We start from the raw sequence: 19,772 nt of genomic DNA on the forward strand, positions 1-19,772 counted from the left end.
ACCTTAGGGAATGTATTCTCTTGTCATACAAGGGAGGGCACCGTGTTATACTGAGTTACTTTTCATTGCCCAGTTATTCAGTATGTGTGTTCACGAGCTTCAGTCAGTGTCCAGCTCTCTGCGATCCTATGGCCTTGCAGCCCACCAGGCTCTTCTGTCCATGGGATTTTCCCAGGCAAGAATACTGGAGTGAGTTGCCATTTCCTTCTCAGGGGATCTTCCCAAGCCAGGGATCAAACCCACGTCTCCTGTGTTTCCTGCATTGGTTCTTTTACCACTGAGCCACCAGGGAAGCCAGTACTCTCTTTATAACCATCCAGCATGACCCTCAGCACACAGTGTAGGGTCAGTGATTTCATTTATTCAAAATGTGTTTATTGAATAAATTCACTTGGCTTTGCTCTTGGTACCAATGTATACAGAGGTGAAAGACAGGCAAAGTCTTTACTGTCAGCCAAACAACAGCAACAACAAACTTGATAAACATTCGGCTTCTCCTTCCCACCACTGTCCTTTTGGTCCCACCCCCTTTCATTCCCTCTCCAACTCTGTGAAGTCATATGCATCAGACTGGAAGAATGAATTGAATTTGCCAAAACAGAGTAGGAAATAAAATTGATAAAAGAGAAGACAGCACCTGGAATTTGCCTCAGAGCCTAGAAAAGAAATTCCCAGATGCCTATCCTAGTCTGCTTGTATTTGTTGGTTTGCTTATTTGCTTATTTTGAACCATCTGACTTCATACTGATTCTTAAAGTGGACACTTGAAAGTGAAGTATCATGACTCATCACAGAGTATTTATTGTTTGGCTAAAGAAATGTGTGATCTGATAGATTTTAAAACTCTTGCAAATGCTACTTTTATTTATTTATATACATACACACATATGCACAATTACATATATAAGTGTATATGTATTGTGTACAGATATTTTATATATATACACACACACAAACATTTAGACAGTAAAACTTGAATTATTACCTGGCATGATCTAGCTGTCATGCATCTTTCTTAAAAGTATAGAGTAATATGGATTTAGGCTAGTAAGTGAAGAGAAGTGAGGATCTTAGAAAATGAGTACCAGACAGAGAGAGATATAATCGTAAATGAAAACTGAACTTAGGTCAGGGGGTGGGGTTTGGAGAAGTGTGCGGTCTGGAAAAAACAGGTGCTTCAGGGGGTTGGGAGTGAGCACGATTGGAAGTCAGAGCCTGTGGTTGGAAGAAGAACCCAGAACCCAATGGTATAAACGTTATTTAAAAAGCCAAAATGTAGTGTGCTGTTGAATCTGGCAAGATGAAAGAGTCTTTCTGTATTATTGTTACTCTTTGGCCTTTAAAACAACAGAGATGGTTGTCTTTTTCCCGTGTTTTTTTTTTTTTTTTCCCCTGATCCCCCTTTAATTTTCTTCAACCTTTTTTTTTTTTTCCACTGAGTTCCCGACAGTTTCCTTTACCTTCCCAACTCACACCATTAACACCTCTTTATTCTAATCCTGCCCCTCGCTCTGTGGATCCTTCTCCCAAACCTTGCCATAACCATGTGGAGTCTGGAATCTGGCATGCAGGGCAGACAGCCTCTCTCCAGTATCTTGCACAGCAGCACAAACACATCAGCAAACCTGGACCTGACATTGGCAGGAGAGGCAGAAATCGCAGATCAGCTCAGCTGTTGTGACTGTGGCCAGCAGCCCTCACCTCGCTGACCACAGTCTGCAGGGAAGAGGCCCCGCCGTCATCTGGCATTCAGTGAGCAGCCCAAGAGGCCCTGTGTGCCAACTCCTTAAGACCCAGTTCCAGGTAGTCCTGGAGCAAGGACGGGGGCTATGACAGCAAGATGTGCTCAGTCTGGAACACATAGCCCATGTATGACCGGATTTAATATTTTTGCAGTCTTTTAGAGCTTATTGGCTACTTGAAAAGGCCATTCTGAGCTATTGGATATTTCCCTATAGTATTTATGATTTGAATTTCTTCCCAGGCAGTACATACTGTACTGTACATTGAATTAGGGTGATTCAAGAAAGAATATTCAATATCTTACTGGCAACAGAATTGAATTGAATAGTTGTCTGCAAGGAAATGTATTTGGATTTTAAATTTGTCCTCTTTGCTCAATTATTTTATCCAGTTTGCCTCATTTTAGGTTAAAACTGAATGTAATTCCTCATGTTTTTATGAAAGCATGGTTTGTGTGTGTATGTGATCCTGATTTAAGAATGAAGCCTGTAACATGTGGCCCTAAGGTACTGCCAATATCTGAAAAGATACCATTGTTTAATCCATTTCTAGCTTGTCTAAAACTTAAAGCTTTTTTTTTTTCTGCTTTCCTCTAAAATAAAATAGGTAAGTCTAATCGTCACTCCTCTGTTCACTGTGCCTTGAATGTAGGAGAGTGGAGGAGGCTGCCTGTGGCCCTGCCATGTGGCCGAACAGGAGCCGGCTACTTGGGAGAGCTCTCAGATAGGGAGGGCGGGCCTGCAGGCAGCAGTAAGAACCTCAGAATCGCTGGAGTGCTGCTCCGGACTTGCAGGCTCAGCCACTCTCCAGACACTTGAACACGTGGTTAGAGGCTTGGAATGAGGGGTGCCCCACAGTCCCTGTGAAATAAAGGAAAAGTGCCTGAGGGGGAAAATGGAGAATAGCATCAGTGATCCATTATATGCCTATTCAGTAGTATGTGAACGGTGAGGAAAAGTTTAGTTCAAAGAATTCCAAAACGTCTTTCTGACACTACCCAAATTCTAGAACCTCAGTTCAGTTCAGTTCAGTCGTTCAGTCACGTCTGACTCTTTGCAACTCCATGAACCGCAGCACGCCAGGCCTGCCTGTCCATCACCAACTCCTGAAGCCCACCCAAACCCATGTTCATCGAGTCAGTGATGCCATCCAACCATCTCATCCTCTGTTGTCGCCTGATCCTCCTGCCCTCAGTCTTTCCCAGCATCAGGGTCTTTTCAAATGAGTCAGCTCTTCGCATCAGGTGGCCAAAGTATCTAGAACCTCACTTGTATTTAAATTAAATAGTATTGTTTTGAAGCTTTTACTTGTCTAAAGTAGGAAACATTGGAGAAGAAAGGATTCCAGAGTCTTGTCTTAAAGCTTCTGTTTTCTTCCTTTCCTCCATACTTAAACTCTTTGACCATTTGAATATCCCTCCCTTTGATCATCAGACACAAGAGACTTCCCAGATACCAGTTTCACAGGTAACCAAATTCTGTTGATTAATGCTTCCCATGTGGTCCCAGGGTCTGTTAGGAGGGCCTTCTCTTTCCTGAGTTATTAAGTACTCAATATCTGCATCTGATTTTTATGTCACAATTACGGGAAAAAATACAATTAGAATTCAACAACAGAAAGAAATTTTGGAAAGTCATAAATGCATAGAAATTAAACAAAACACTTTCTAAATAACCAGTGAGTGAAAGGGAATTGCTATTTCAAATCCTGAAAGATGATGCTGTGAAAGTGCTGCACTCATTATGCCAGCAAATTTGGAAAACTCAGCAGTGGCCACAGGACTGGAAAAGGTCAGGTTTCATTCTGATCCCAAAGAAAGGCAGTGCCAAAGAATGCTCAAACTACCGCACAATTGCACTCATCTCACACGCTAGTAAAGTAATGCTCAAAATTCTCCAAGCCAGGCTTCAGCAATATGTGAACCGTGAACTTCCTGATGTTCAAGCTGGTTTTAGAAAAGGCGGAGGAACCAGAGATCAAATTGCCAACATCCGCTGGATCATGGAAAAAGCAAGAGAGTTCCAGAAAAACATCTATTTCTGCTTAATTGACTATGCCAAAGCCTTTGACTGTATGGATCACAATAAACTGTGGAAAATTCTGAAAGAGATGGGAATACCAGACCACCTGACCTGCTTCTTGAGAAATCTGTATGCAGGTCAGGAAGCAACAGTTAGAACTGGACATGGAATAACAGACTGGTTCCAAATAGGAAACAGAGTACATCAAGGCTGTATGTTGTCACCTTGCTTCTTTAACTTATATGCAGAGTACATCATGAGAAACACTGGACTGGAAGAAAAACAAGCTGGAATCAAGATTGCTGGGAGAAATATCTATAACCTCAGATATGCAGATGACACCACCCTTATGGCAGAAAGTGAAGAGGAACTCAAAAGTCTCTTGATGAAAGTGAAAGAGGAGAGTGAAAAAGTTGGCTTAAAGCTCATCATTCAGAAAACGAAGATCATGGCATCTGGTCCCATCACTTCATGGGAAATAGACGGGGAAACAGTGGAAACAGTGTCAGACTTTATTCTTTGGGGGCTCCAAAATCACTGCAGATGGTGACTGCAGCCATGAAATTAAAAGACGCTTACTCCTTGGAAGGAAAGTTATGTCCAACCTAGATAGCATATTGAAAAGCAGAGACATTACTTTGCCAACAAAGGTCCATCTAGTCAAGGCTATGGTTTTTCCAGTGGTCATGTATGGATGTGAGAGTTGGACTGTAAAGAAGGCTGAGTGCCGAAGAATTGATGCTTTTGACCTGTGGTGTTGGAGAAGACTCTTTTTTTTTTTCTTTTCTTTTTATTATTATTTTTTTTAATTTTATTTTATTTTTAAACTTTACATAATTGTATTAGTTTTGCCAAATATCAAAATGAATCCACCACAGGTATACATGTGTGGACGACCCAGAGGGATGGTATGGGGAGGGAGGAGGGAGGAGGGTTCAGGATGGAGAAGACTCTTGAGAGTCCCTTGGACTGCAAGGAGATCCAACCAGTCTATTCTGAAGGAGATCAGCCCTGGGATTTCTTTGGAAGGAATGATGCTAAAGCTGAAACTCCAGTACTTTGGCCACCTCATGCGAAGAGTTGACTCATTGGAAAAGACTCTGATGCTGGGAGGGATTGGGGGCAGGAGGAGAAGGAGACAACAGAGGATGAGATGGCTGGATGGCCTCACTGACTCGATGGACATGAGTCTCAGTGAATTCCGGGAGCTGGTGATGGACAGGGAGGCCTGGCGTGCTGCGATTCATGGGTTCGCAAAGAGTCGGACACAACTGAGCGACTGAACTGAACTGAACTGAACTGAAACGGAAATCATAGAAAATTTAGAAAATACTTTCAGATGAATGTAAAGGAAATCACACCATGCCAAAATTTAGGGAAGGCAACTGAAGCAAACTTTAGGGAGAAATGTATAGCAGTAAACACTATATTTAAAAAGAAGAGGAATCCCAGACAGTCCAGTGATTAGGACCCCATGCTCCCACTGCAGGGAACATGGGTTTGATCCCTGGTCAGGGATCTAAAATCCCTCATGCCTCAAGGCAGGCCTTGTAGAAATAAAATAGATCTGTAAAGGAATGCCATGAACAATTGTATGCCAGTAAGCTGTATGTCAGTAAATTAGATATTGAACGTGAAATGGACAAACTGCTAGAAAGATGCAAGCTTCCCAAACTGAATAAAGAATAGAAAGAATAGACCTATAATAAACAAAGAGATTAAACTACTAATCAAAACACTTTCTACAAAGAAAAGTCCAGGACTGGAAGCCTTCACTTATGAATTTTACCAAATATTTAAAGCAGAGTTAACACCAACCCTTCACAAACTCTTCCCAAAAGATGAATTAGTAGGGGACACATTCCAATCCAGTGCATTCTATGAGGGTAGTAAAACCCGGATACTGAAACCACACAAAGACATCACAAGGAAAAAAGAATACTACAAACCAATATTTCTCATGAATATTAATGCAAAAAAAATACAAGCAAACTGAATCCAGCAACATATTAAAAGGATGGTATACACCATAACCAATAGGACTTATCCCAGGAATACAAGGTTGGTATATCATCTGAAAATCACTTAATGTAATATACTTTATCAATAAAATGTTTTTTAAACAAAATGATCATTTCTGTAGATGTGAAAACAGACTTTGACAAAATACATGACTGTTTTAAAAAAAAAAAAAAACACTGAACAAACTAGATTGAAAAAGAACTTCCTAAGCCTGGTATCGTGCAGCCATGAAATTAAAAGACGCTTACTCCTTGGAAGGAAAGTTATGACTAACTTAGATAGCATATTAAAAAGCAGAGATATTACTTTGCCAACAAAGGTTCGTCTAGTCAAGGCTATGGTTTTTCCAGTGGTCATGTATGGATGTGAGAGTTGGACTGCGAAGAAAGCTGAGCACTGAAGAATTGATGGTTTTGAACTGTGGTGTTGGAGAAGACTCTTGAGAGTCCCTTGAACTGCAAGGAGATCCAACCAGTCCATCCTAAAGGAGATCAGTGCTGGGTGTTCATTGGAAGGACTGATGCTAAAGCTGAAACTCCAGTACTTTGGCCACCTCATGTGAAGAGTTGACTCATTGGAAAAGACCCTGATTCTGGGAGGCATTGGGGGCAGGAGGAGAAGGGGACAACAGAGGATGAGGTGGCTGGATGGCATCACCGACTCGATGGACATGAGTTTGAGTAATGGACAGGGAGGCCTGGCGTGCTGCAATTCATGGGGTCGCAAAGAGTCAGACACGACTGAGCGACTGAACTGAACTGAAGCCTGGTATCTACAAAATATTCTATATCTACAAATACATACAGATATCTATAAAATGTTCTGCGTCTACAAAACCCCATAGCTCACATCATACTTTATGATGAAAGACTGAATGCTTTACCCCTAAGATCAAGAATAAGGTGCAAATGGAATATTACTCAGCCACAAAAAAGGAACGAAAATGGGTCATTTGTGGTGTTGTGGATGAACCTAGAGTCTGTCATACAACATGAAGTCAGATAGAGAAAAACAAATATTGTATATTAATGCATATATATGGAATCTGGGCAAATGGTACTGATGAACCTGTTTGCCAGGCAGGAATAGAGATGCAAACATGGAAAATGGACATGTGGATACAGCAGAGGGAGGGGAGGATGGGGCAAATTGAGAAAGTAGCATTGACATGTATGCACTACCATGTATAAAATAGATAGCTAGTGGGAAGCTGCTGGATAGCACAGGGAGCTCAGCTCTGTGTGCTGTGATGATGTAGAGGGGTGAAATGGGGTGGGTGGGAAGAAGGCTCAAGAGGGAGGGAATATATGTACACATACAGTTGATTCCCTTTGTTGTACAGTGGAAACTAACACAACACTGTAAAGCAATTATGTTGTTGTTGAGTTGTTAGGTGTTAGTCACTCAGTCATGTCCAACTCTTTGCAATCCCATGGACTGTAGCCCAGCAGGCTCCTCTGTCCATGGAATTTTCCAGGCAAGAATACCAGAGTGGATTGCCATTCCCTTCTCCAGGGGATCTTCCTGACCCAGGCACCAAACCCGGGTCTTCTGCATTGCAGGCAGACTCTTTACTGACTGAGCCACTGGGGAGTTGAGTTGTTAAGTCATGTCCAACTCTTTTGTGACCCTGTGGACTGTAACCCACCAGGTTCCTCTATACATGGGATTCTCCAGGCAAGAATACTGGAGTGGGTTGCCATTTCCTTCTCCAGGTGATTTTCCTGACCCAGAGACTCACATCTCCTGCATTGGTGGGTGGATTCTTTACCACTGAGCCACCAGTGGGAAGCCCACTGAAATTATGCTCCACTTTCTCTTAAAAGGATATTGATGATATGTAGCTAAAAAGTAAAAAGAATAAGGTAGAATGTCTGTTCTTGCCACTGCAGGGCCCATGGAAAGTTTAGAGGGACGCAGTTCTCTGTGGTTGTCCAGAAAGAGAAGTGCTGGTTACATAGAGACACATGGGACTTAGGACTATACAGTCCCTCACTGACACACTTTTGATGTGACACCGTGCTCTGTGAATCAATATGAGAATTGTGCTGTTTCCCCAGGAGAACTTTGATCTTGAAAACCACCCTTCCTAGAGCTTCTAGAGCCGGGTGCTCCAGCAGGAGACTCAAGGTACCCCTTACCTAACAAGGTGAACTGCTCAGGGTGCCCTGTGCCTGCACCTCAAAAGTACACTCCATCGACCTCTTCCTCCCATTGAAGATAACCAAGTGGGGTAGGACTACCTGCTTCACTCAGGACGTGGCTGCAAAAGGAACTCCTGCTCCACCAGCCTCCCAAAATGAATGAGGCCACCAACTTCTAATCTCACTGGACGTTGTCTTTGGGAAGGTAAAGTGTTGGACTCAAGAACATCAAGGTTTTTGATACCAGGCAACAAGAATTGAATCTAAAACTATACCAAAAAGACAAGCATATATAAATAGGATGTGGAACAGCTCCCCAAATTGAAGCAATGGTGAAAAGAATTTTGGAGAGGGAGTCTCAGAGGCAACTGCAGTGGAGCTGCTCCACTGAGAGTCCAGCTTCCTGGAGAAGATCAGATGGGCGTGGCTTGGCTCACATGCCCTCCAGTGGCATGATGTAGACACCCAAAGGAAAACTGAGGTATTCTTATCAGAAAAAGGAAGGCGACACTAGGCAGGCAAAAGCAGCAGACGTGTCCTCCACCCCAAACACATAGAGACATGCTGACATCATGATCAAACCAAGACTAGGAAAGACCATCCAGTGGACGCTGTCCAGCTAGGATGAGTGCCGGCAAGTCTATTAGCAGGAGGGCTACTGTACTGGAAAATTCCTGTGTCCTGGTGAGAAAGGCAGCCTGTCGGGAATGTTGCTCTTGGATGTGAACTTTCAACATCAGCAGCCATGTGATTCTCAAAGCATGAGAGTTTTTTTTCCAAACTGTGAGTCCCTGGGTGTGGTACAACCTGTTACCAAACCCAAGCTTCTCCTGGTTATTTTAACCCCCAAATCGTACCAACACAAACGCCAGTAATGGAGTGTAACCTGATCAGGTGTGATGGCTGAGAAGAAATGCTGCCAGGCTGTGATCTCATCAGCTGCTGGTTGAGCCCTATTCACTGTCCTTTTGCTTTCCTACTGCAAATTCAGTTTGTTCCTATAAATCCCAGAGAAATGGTTTTTTTCTCTCAAAAGAATATTTGAAAACAAATTTATTGTAGAAACAGAGAATCTTAAAACTGAGGACCTGTGTTCTTCTTGCTAAGATGTAAATTATGGAGGTGGCAGAAATCCAGGGTAGGGTAGGAGTGAGCCAGTCTGTCCCTGCCTGTCAGTAGCAAGGAGAGATGGTGGGGAGTGGCTGGGAAGTTGGGGCTGTCACCCCATCTTACAGATGAAGATTTCAAGACACTTGGTTGTTGAGTAACTTACTCAGGGTCATACCCATAGCAGGTAGGACTCAAACCAAGGTTTTCCTACTTTAAATCTTTCATACTTTCTGCTATGTCATTTTCATTTTAAAAGTAGTACAACTTGCTTCTACCGTGGCATGAAAAAAGAACCCTTTTTGACTAGGGCACCTGTAAGTAGATATTTTATTTATTTTTTTAAATTTTATTTTATTTTTAAACTTTACAATATTGTATTAGTTTAGCCAAATATCGAAATGAATCCGCCACAGGTATTTTAAAGTGGAATGGGAGAGATCAGCAGATGGTGTTGTAGTGACCTTGGGTTCAGAGGGGTTTTGTAGGGGAGCCATGGTGGTTCCCTTGTCTGGAAGTGAAACTCATGGTTTTATTTTTTTTAACCTTTTTTAAAAAAGCAGTTTACTTATTTTAATTGGAAGATAATTATTTACAGTATTGTGATGGTTTTTGCCATATATCAGCATGAATCAACCACGGATATACATGTGTCCCCCCCACATGAATCAACCACGGATATACATGTGTCCCCCCCACCGCCACCTCCCTCCCTACCCTGTCCCTGTGGGTTGTCCCAGAGCACCGACTTTTGGTACCCTGCTTAATGCATCAAACTTGCACTGACCATCTATTTTACATGTGGTAATGTACATAAAAGAAAGAAAGAAAGTGAAGTCGCTCCATCATGTCCGACTCTTTGCAACCCCATGGACTGTAGCCTACCAGGCTCCTCCATCAATGGGATTTTCCAGGCAAGAATACTAGAGTGGGTTTCCATTTCCTTCTCCTGGAGATCTTCCTGACCCAGGGATTGAACCCAGGTCTCCCACACTGTAGGCAGACACTTTACCATCTGAGCCACCAGGGAAGTCCAGTAATGTACATATTTCAAAGCTAGTGTCTCAAATCATCCCACCCTCACCTTCTTCCACTGAGTCCAAAAGCCTGTTCTTTACATCTATGTCTCATTTGCTGCCCTGCATGAAGGGTCATTGTAACTGTCTTTCTAAATTCCATGTATATGTGTTAATATGCCCTATTTGTCTTTCTGTTTCTGACTTACTTCACTCTGTATAATAGGCTCCAGTTTCATCCACCTCATTAGAACTGACTTAAATGCATTCCTTTTACAGCTGAGTAGTATTCCATTCCAGTTGAACTATTTCAGACCCTAAAAGATGATGCTGTTAAAGTGCTGCATTCAGTGTGCCAGCAAATTTAGAAAACTCAGCAGTGGCCACAGGACTGGAAAAGGTCAGTTTTCATTCCAATCCCAAAGAAAGGCAATGCCAAAAAATGTTCAAACTACTATACAATTGCACTCATTTCACATGCTAGCAAAGTAATGCTCAAAATTCTCCAAGTGAGGCCTCAACAGTACATGAACCGAGAACTTCCAGATGTTCAAGGTGGATTTTGAAAATGCAGATTTTGATTTTTTTTTTTTTTGATTTTTGATTTTGAACCAGAGATCAAATTGTCAACATCCATTGGATCATAGAAAAAGCAAGAGAGTTGCAGAAAAACATCTACTTCTACTTTATTGACTACGCCAAAGCCTTTGACTGTGTGGATCATAACAAACTGTGGAAAATTCTGAAAGAGATGGGAATACCAGACTACCTTACCTGCCTCCTGAGAAATCTGTATGCAGGTCAAGAAGCAACAGTTAGAACTGGACATGGAACAATGAACTGGTTCCAAATTGGGAAAGGAGTACATTGATGCTGTATATTGCCACCCTGTTTATTTAACTTATATATAGAGTACATCATGTGAAATGCCAGGCTGGATGAAGCACAAACTGCAATCAAGATTGTTGTGAGAAATGTCAATAACCTCAGATATGCAGATGATGCCACCCTTATGGCAGAAAGTGAAGGGGAACTAAAGAGCCTCTTGATGAAAGTGAAAGGGGAGAGTGAAAAAGCTGCCACCAGAAAATTACTATCATAATCAATCAATACATTAATCAATAAATAAATTAGCATTATTTATTACTATGCTAATCAATAAATTAGCATTATTTATAATGACCATGGAAGAATTGATGCTTTTGTTTTTTTCTAGTTAATAGAGTCAGAGAAAAACATTTTTTTTTATTTTATTTTTAAACTTTACAATATTGTATTGGTTTTGCCAAATATTGAAATGAATCCGCCACAGGTATACATGTGTTCCCCATCCTGAACCCTCCTCCCTCCTCCCTCCCCATACCATCCCTCTGGGTCGTCCCAGTGCACCAGCCCCAAGCATCCAGTATCGTGCATCGAACCTGGACTGGCGACTCGTTTCATACATGATATTATACATCTTTCAATGTCATTCTCCCAAATCTCCCCACCCTCTCCCTCTCCCACAGAGTCCATAAGACTGATCTATACATCAGTGTCTCTTTTGCTGTCTCGTATACGGGTTATTGTTACCATCTTTCTAAATTCCATATATATGCGTTAGTATACTGTATTGGTGTTTTTCTTTCTGGCTTAATTCACTCTGTATAATAGGCTCCAGTTTCATCCACCTCATTAGAACTGATTCAAATGTATTCTTTTTAATGGCTGAGTAATACTCCATTGTATATATGTACCACTGCTTTCTTATCCATTCATCTGCTGATGGACATCTAGGTTGCTTCCATGTCCTGGCTATTATAAACAGTGCTGCGATGAACATTGGGGTACACGTGTCTCTTTCCCTTCTGGTTTCCTCAGTGTGTATGCCCAGCAGTGGGATTGCTGGATCATAAGGCAGTTCTATTTCCAGTTTTTTAAGGAATCTCCACACTGTTCTCCATAGTGGCTGTACTAGTTTGCATTCCCACCAACAGTGTAAGAGGGTTCCCTTTTCTCCACACCCTCTCCAGCATTTATTGCTTGTAGACTTGTGGATCGCAGCCATTCTGACTGGCGTGAAATGGTACCTCATAGTGGTTTTGATTTGCATTTCTCTGATAATGAGTGATGTTGAGCATCTTTTCATGTGTTTGTTAGCCATCTGTATGTCTTCTTTGGAGAAATGTGTGTTTAGTTCTTTGGGCCATTTTTTGACTGGGTCATTTATTTTTCTGGAGTTGAGCTGTAGGAGTTGCTTGTATATTTTTGAGATTAGTTGTTTGTCAGTTGCTTCATTTGCTATTATTTTCTCCCATTCTGAAGGCTGTCTTTTCACCTTGCTAATAGTTTCCTTTGTTGTGCAGAAGTTTTTAAGTTTAATTAGGTCCCATTTGTTTATTTTTTCTTTTATTTCCAATATTCTGGGAGGTGGGTCATAGAGGATCCTGCTGTGATGTATGTCAGAGAGTGTTTTGCCTATGTTCTCCTCTAGGAGTTATATAGTTTCTGGTCTTATGTTTAGATCTTTAATCCATTTTGAGTTTATTTTTGTGTATGGTGTTAGAAAGTGCTCTAGTTTCATTCTTTTACAACTGGTTGACCAGTTTTCCCAGCACCATTTGTTAAAGAGATTGTCTTTAATCCATTATATATTCTTGCCCCCTTTGTCAAAGATAAGGTGTCCATATGCGTGTGGATTTATCTCTGGGCTTTCTATTTTGTTCCATTGATCTATATTTCTGTCTTTGTGCCAGTACCATACTGTCTTGATGACTGTGGCTTTGTAGTAGAGCCTGAAGTCAGGTAGGTTGATTCCTCCAGTTCCATTCTTCTTTCTCAAGATAGCTTTGGCTATTTGAGGTTTTTTGTATTTCCATACAAATTGTGAAATTATTTGTTCTAGCTCTGTGAAGAATACCATTGGTAGCTTGATAGGGATTGCATTGAATCTATAAATTGCTTTGGGTAGTATACTCATTTTCACTATACTGATTCTTCCAATCCATGAACATGGTATATTTCTCCATCTATTAGTGTCCTCTTTGATTTCTTTCACCAGTGTTTTATAGTTTTCTATATATAGGTCTTTAGTTTCTTTAGGTAGATATATTCCTAAGTATTTTATTCTTTCCGTTGCAATGGTGAATGGAATTGTTTCCTTAATTTCTCTTTCTGCTTTCTCATTATTAGTGTATAGGAATGCAAAGGATTTCTGTGTGTTGATTTTATATCCTGCAACTTTACTATAATCATTGATTAGTTCTAGTAATTTTCTGGTGGAGTCTTTAGGGTTTTCTAAGTAGAGGATCATGTCATCTGCAAACAGTGAGAATTTTACTTCTTCTTTTCCAATTTGGATTCCTTTTATTTCTTTTTCTTCTCTGATTGCTGTGGCCAAAACTTCCAAAACTATGTTGAATAGTAATGGTGAAAGTGGGCACCCTTGTCTTGTTCCTGACTTTAGAGGAAATGCTTTCAATTTTTCCCCATTGAGGATAATGTGTGCTGTGGGTTTGTCATATATAGCTTTTATTATGTTGAGGTATGTTCCTTCTATTCTTGCTTTCTGGAGAGTTTCTATCATAAATGGATGTTGAATTTTGTCAAAGGCTTTCTCTGCATCTATTGAGATAATCATATGGTTTTTATTTTTCAATTTGTTAATGTGGTGTATTACATTGATTTGCGGATATTGAAGAATCCTTGCATCCCTGGGATAAAGCCCACTTGGTCATGGTGTATGATCTTTTTAATGTGTTGTTGGATTCTGATTGCTAGAATTTTGTTAAGGATTTTTGCATCTATGTTCATCAGTAATATTGGCCTGTAGTTTTCTTTTTTGTGGGATCTTTGTTTGGTTTTGGTATTAGGGTGATGGTGGCCTCATAGAATGAGTTTGGAAGTTTACCTTCCTCTGCAATTTTCTGGAAGAGTTTGAGTAGGATAGGTGTTAGCTCTTCTCTGAATTTTTGGTAGAATTCAGCTGTGAAGCCGTCTGGACCTGGGCTTTTATTTGCTGGAAGATTTTTTTATTACAGTTTCAATTTCCGTGCTTGTGAGGCGTCTGTTAAGATTTTCTATCTCTTCCTGGTCCAGTTTTGGAAAGTTGTACTTTTCTAAGAATTTGTCCATTTCTTCCACGTTGTCCATTTTATTGGCATATAATTGTTAATAGTAGTCTCTTATGATCCTTTGTATTTCTTTGTTTTCTGTTGTGATCTCTCTATTTTCATTTCTAATTTTATTGATTTGATTTTTCTCCCTTTGTTTCTTGATGAGTCTGGCTAATGGCTTGTCAATTTTATTTATCCTTTCAAATAACCAGCTTTTGGCTTTGTTGATTTTTGCTATGGTTTCGTTTCTTTTGCATTTATTTCTGCCCTAATTTTTAGATTTCTTTCCTTCTACTAACCCTGGGGTTCTTCATTTCTTCCTTTTCTAGTTGCTTTAGGTGTAGAGTTAGGTTATTTATTTGACTTTTTTCTTGTTTCTTGAGGTATGCCTGTATTGCTATGAACTTTCCCCTTAGGACTGCTTTTACAGTGTCCCACAGGTTTTGGGTTATTGTGTTTTGATTTTCATTCGTTTCTATGCAAATTTTGATTTATTTTTTGATTTCTTCTGTGATTTGTTGGTTATTCAGCAGCGTGTTGTCCAGCCTCCATATGTTGGAATTTTTAATAGTTTTTCTTCTGTAATTGAGATCTAATCTTACTGCATTGTGGTCAGAGAAGATGCTTGGAATGGTTTCTATTTTTTTGAATTTACCAAGGCTAGATTTATGACCCAGGATGTGATCTATCCTGGGGAAGGTTCCATGTGCGCTTGAGAAAAAGGTGGAATTCATTTTTGGGATGAAATGTCCTATAGATATCAATTAGGTCTAACTGGTCTATTGTATCATTTAAAGTTTGTGTTTCCTTGTTAATTTTCTGTTTAGTTGATCTATCCATAGGTGTGAGTGGGGTATTAAAGTCTCCCACTATTATTGTGTTATTGTTAATTTCTCCTTTCATACTTGTTAGCATTTGTCTTACATATTGCATTGCTCCCATGTTGGGTGCATATATATTTATAATTGTTATATCTTCTTCTTGGATTGATCCTTTGATCATTATGTAGTGACCGTCTTTGTCTCTTTTCACAGCCTTTGTTTTAAAGTCTATTTTATCTGATATGAGTATTGCTACCCCTGCTTTCTTTTGGTCCCTATTTGCATGGAAAATCTTTTTCCAGCCCTTCACTTTCAGTCTGTATGTGTCCCCTGTTTTGAGGTGGGTCTCTTGTAGACAACATATATAGGGGTCTTGTTTTTGTATCCATTCAGCCAGTCTTTGTCTTTTGGTTGGGGCATTCAACCCATTTACATTTAAGGTAATTACTGAAAAGTATGATCCTGTTGCCATTTACTTTATTGTTTTGGGTTCGAATTTATACATAGTTTTTGTGTTTCCTGTCTAGAGAATATCCTTTAGTATTTGTTAGAGAGCTGGTTTGGTGGTGCTGAATTCTCTCAGCTTTTGCTTGTCTGAAAAGCTTTTGATTTCTCCTTCATATTTGAATGAGATCCTTGCTGGGTACAATAATCTGGGCTGTAGGTTATTTTCTTTCATCACTTTAAGTATGTCTTGCCATTCCCTCCTGGCTTGAAGAGTTTCTATTGAAAGATCAGCTGTTATCCTTATGGGAATTCCCTTGTGTGTTATTTGTTGTTTTTCCCTTGCTGCTTTTAATATTTGTTCTTTGTGTTTGATCTTTGTTAACTTGATTAATATGTGTCTTGGGGTGTTTCACCTTGGGTTTATCCTGTTTGGGACTCTCTGGGTTTCTTGGACTTGAGTGATTATTTCCTTCCCCATTTAGGGAAGTTTTCAACTATTATCTCCTCAAGTATTTTCTCATGGTCTTTCTTTTTGTCTCCTTCTTCTGGGACCCCTATGATTCGAATGTTGTAGTGTTTAAGAGATTGTCCTCATTTCTTTTAATTCGTTTTTCTTTTTTTCCTCTCTGATTCATTTATTTCTACCATTCTATCTTCTAGTTCACTAATCCTATCTTCTGCCTGTTATTCTATTTGTTGCCTCCAGAGTGTTTTTAATTTCATTTATTGCATTATTCATTATATATTGACTCTTTTTTATTTCTTCTAGGTCCTTGTTAAACCTTTCTTGCATCTTCTCAATCCTTGTCTCCAGGCTATTTATCTGTGATTCCATTTTGATTTCAAGATTTTGGATCAATTTCACTATCATTATTTGGAATTCTTTATCAGGTAGATTCCCTATCTCTTCCTCTTTTGTTTGGTTTGGTGGGCATTTATCCTGTTCCTTTATCTGCTGGGTATTCCTCTGTCTCTTCATCTTGTTTAAATTGCTGAGTTTGGGGTGTCCTTTCTGTATTCTGGCAGTTTGTGGAGTTCTCTTTATTGTGGCGTTTCCTCGCTGTGTGTGGGTTTGTACAGGTGGCTTGTCAAGGTTTCCTGGTTAGGGAAGCTTGTGTCGGTGTTCTGGTGGGTGGAGCTGGATTTCTTCTCTCTGGAGTGCAATGAAGTGTCCAGTAATGAGTTATGAGATGTCTGTGGTTTTGGGGTGACTTTGGGCAGCCTGTATCTTGGAGCTCAGGGCTGTGTTCCTGTGTTGCTGGAGAATTTGCTTGGTATGTCTTTCCCTGGAACTGTTGGCCCTTGTGTGGTGCTTGGTTTCAGTGTAGGTATGGAGGCGTTTGATGAGCTCCTGTCTATTAATGTTCCCTGGAGTCAGGAGTTCCCTGGAGTCAGGGTTTGGACTTAAGCCTCCTGCTTCCAGTTATCGGTCCTATTTTTACAGTCTTTTCAAAACTTCTCCTTCTATACAGCACCATTGATAAAACATCTACATTAAAGATGAAAAGTTTCTCCACCGTGAGGGTCACCCAGAGAGGTTCACAGCGTTACATGGAGAAGAGAAGAGGGAGGAGGGAGTTAGAGGTGACCCGAATGAGATGAGGTGGAATCAACAGAGGAGAGAGTGGGCTAGCCAGTAATCACTTCCTTATGTGCACTCCACAACTGGACTGCTCAGAGATGTTCACGGAGTTATACAGAGAAGAGAAAAAGGAGGAAGGAGACAGAGGTGGCCAGGAGGATAAAAGGGGGAATGAAAATGAGGGAGACAGATCCAGCCAGTAATCAGTTCCCTAAGTGTTCTCCACCATCTGGAACACACAGAAATTCACAGAGTTGGGTAGAGTAGAGAGGGGTTAGGGAGGAGACACAGGCGACCTGGTGGAGAAAAAGGAGAGTCCAGAGGGAGAGAGAGCAGTCAAGCCAGTAATCGTGCTCCCTAGTGAAAAATGAGTACTGAAGATTGGGTTCTTAAAGGTACAAAATTGGTAACAAATACATAAAAGCAGAAATTAAAAATCAAGAGTAGAGTTTGGAATTTCAAAAATACAATGTTAAAGAAAAGAAGAAGGAAAAGAAAGAGAGAAAAAAAAAAACAAACAAACAAAAACAAAGTCGCAAAAATTATAAAGAAAATATAGGTACAAAATTGATAACAAATACCAAAAAGCAAAAGTTAAAAATCTAGAGTAGAGTTTGGAATTTCAAAAATACAATGTTAAAGAAGAAGAAGAAAAAAAGAGAGAGAGAAAAAAACAAAAAACAAAAACAAACAAAGTCACAAAAATTATAAAGAAAGGATAGGTACAAAATTGATAACAAATACCAAAAAGCATAAATTAAAAATCTAGAGTAGAGTTTGGGATTTCAGATATACAATGTTATATAAAAGAAGAGAAAGAAAGAGAGAAAAAAAAAAGTCACAAAAATCATTTAAAAAATATGTAGGTACAAAATTGATAACAAATACCAAAAAGCTAAAATTAAAAATCTAGAGTAGAGTTTGGAATTTCAAAACTGCAATGTTAAAGAAAAGAAGAAAAAAAAAAGTCAAAAAATTATAAAAAATATATATATGAAGTTTTCTTTTAAAAAAAATAGGGTCTTTTTTTTTTTTTTTTTTTTTTTTGCTAAGTAATAGTAGGTTATAAAAGTGAAAATGAAAGGAATAATAGAGGACTTAAAATTCTTTAAAAAATTTAAAAAGAAAGAATGATCGTAAAAATAGTAAAAATATATCTAGGACTTTCTCTAGTTTTGTTGTGGGTATTGTGGGTTCAGTTCATTTTTGGCTAGTTCCTTGGTCCAACTTATATTTCTCAAGATCTATAGGCCCCTTCCTATGTAGTCAGTACTAACCACAGGGTTTTAATCTATTGCCTGTAGCTTCCAAGGTGGTTCCCTCTGTTATGGCTTCTTCTGTTTGCTGGTCTCTTCAGTGTCTGGTTTCTGCCCTGACACAAAGGGGACGGTGGAAGACACTTTTTTTTTTTTTTTTTTTAGGCTCACTTGTTCAGTCACGCTGTGGGGAGGGAAGGACTCTGCAAACAAATAACACTGGCGCGTGCTCGCAGTGCCTCAGCCACACTGGGTCTGCCCCCCCTCATGGGGCATGTAGCCTCCCTGCCCACACTGCTCAGGCTCTAGGTTGCTCTGCTGGGAACCATCCAAGGCCAGGCCTGGGCTGCATGCACCTCCCAGGTGCAAGCCGCTCAGGTTCAGGCACTCGGGTAGTCCTCAGAGGTGCAGACTCGGTTGGGCCTGCGTTTTGTGCCCTTCCCAGGTCCAAGCAGCTCAGGTGATGAGGTGTTTGGCGAGCGCGATTGCTGCGACTTATCGCCTCCCCCCCGCTCGGTTATCTAGGTGTACAACCGGCGCACCTTCTCAGGCGGATGTTGACCGTCCAGACCCCCAAGAAGTTTTAGTTAGCAAAGAAGCCTGCTTACAGTTTTATAGATAATGTCTCTCTGGGGCTGCGATTGCCCCCTTCTGGCTCTGGCTGCCTGTCATCAGAGGGGGAAGGTCTGCAGCCGGCTATCTCTGTTCAGTCCTTTGTTCCGTGCACGGGCCTGGCAGTGTCTTAGGTTAGGGCTGGCTTTTCTCGTGGTAGATATCCCACAGTCTGGTTTGCTAGCCCAAATTATTTCGCTCATATAGCGCTTGGGGTATTCAGGCCAGATCCTTACTCTAAGCAATGCAGCCCGCGCCGCGCCTCCCTGCCCAGCCCCCGCTTGCTAGTGGCGTGTGCAGGCGTCTGCGCTGCTTCTCCGCTGGGGGAGTTACCGTAGGGCTCGTAATCTGCGGGTTTTAATTGTTTATTTATTTTTCCTCCCTGTTATGTTGCCCTCTGTGCTTCCAAGGCTTGGCACAGATTCAGCAGTGAGAAGGTTTCCTGGTGTTTGGAAACTTCTCTCTTTTTAAGACTGCCTCCCGGGACGGAACTCCGTCCCTCCCTCTTTTGTCTCTTTTTTTGTCTTTTATATTTTTTCCTACCTCCTTTCGAAGACTTGGGTTGCTTTTCTGGTGAATGTCCTCTGCCGGCATTCAGAAGTTGTTTTGTGGAATTTACTCAGCGTTTAAATGTTCTTTTGATGAATTTGTGGGGGAGAACATGTTCTCCCCGTCCTACTCCTCTGCCATCTTAGCTCCTCCCCAGAATTGATGCTTTTGAACTGTGGTGTTGGAGAAGACTCTTGAGAGTCCCTTGGACTGCAAGGAAATCCAACCAGTCCACCCTGAAGGAGATCAGTCCTGAGTGTTCATTGGAAGGACTGATGTTGAAGCTAAAACTCCAGTATTTTGGCCACCTAATGCAAAGAGCTGACTCATTTGAAAAGACCTTGATGCTGGGAAAGAT

At 40.7% G+C, this 19,772-nt stretch overlaps 1 protein-coding gene across 3 annotated transcripts in view; it reads left to right on the forward strand.

Annotated features, from left to right (window-relative positions):
• The window catches only part of ADAMTS17 (ADAM metallopeptidase with thrombospondin type 1 motif 17), a 404,698-nt gene that overhangs the window by 330,193 nt on the left and 54,733 nt on the right, over nt 1–19,772 (forward strand). Inside the window, exon 20 of one of the 3 annotated variants that reach the window (XM_070775015.1) lies at nt 10,669–11,415. The exons of the other annotated variants lie outside the window; for them this stretch is intronic. Within the exon in view, the coding sequence (XP_070631116.1) occupies nt 10,669–10,924 (256 nt within the window). The 3' untranslated portion in view covers nt 10,925–11,415. Of the gene's footprint in view, nt 1–10,668; nt 11,416–19,772 lie in introns of those variants that run through there. 3 annotated transcript variants of the gene reach the window in all.

Source organism: Bos indicus, chromosome 21 (assembly GCF_029378745.1).
Source record: "Bos indicus isolate NIAB-ARS_2022 breed Sahiwal x Tharparkar chromosome 21, NIAB-ARS_B.indTharparkar_mat_pri_1.0, whole genome shotgun sequence".
NCBI lineage: Eukaryota > Metazoa > Chordata > Mammalia > Artiodactyla > Bovidae > Bos > Bos indicus.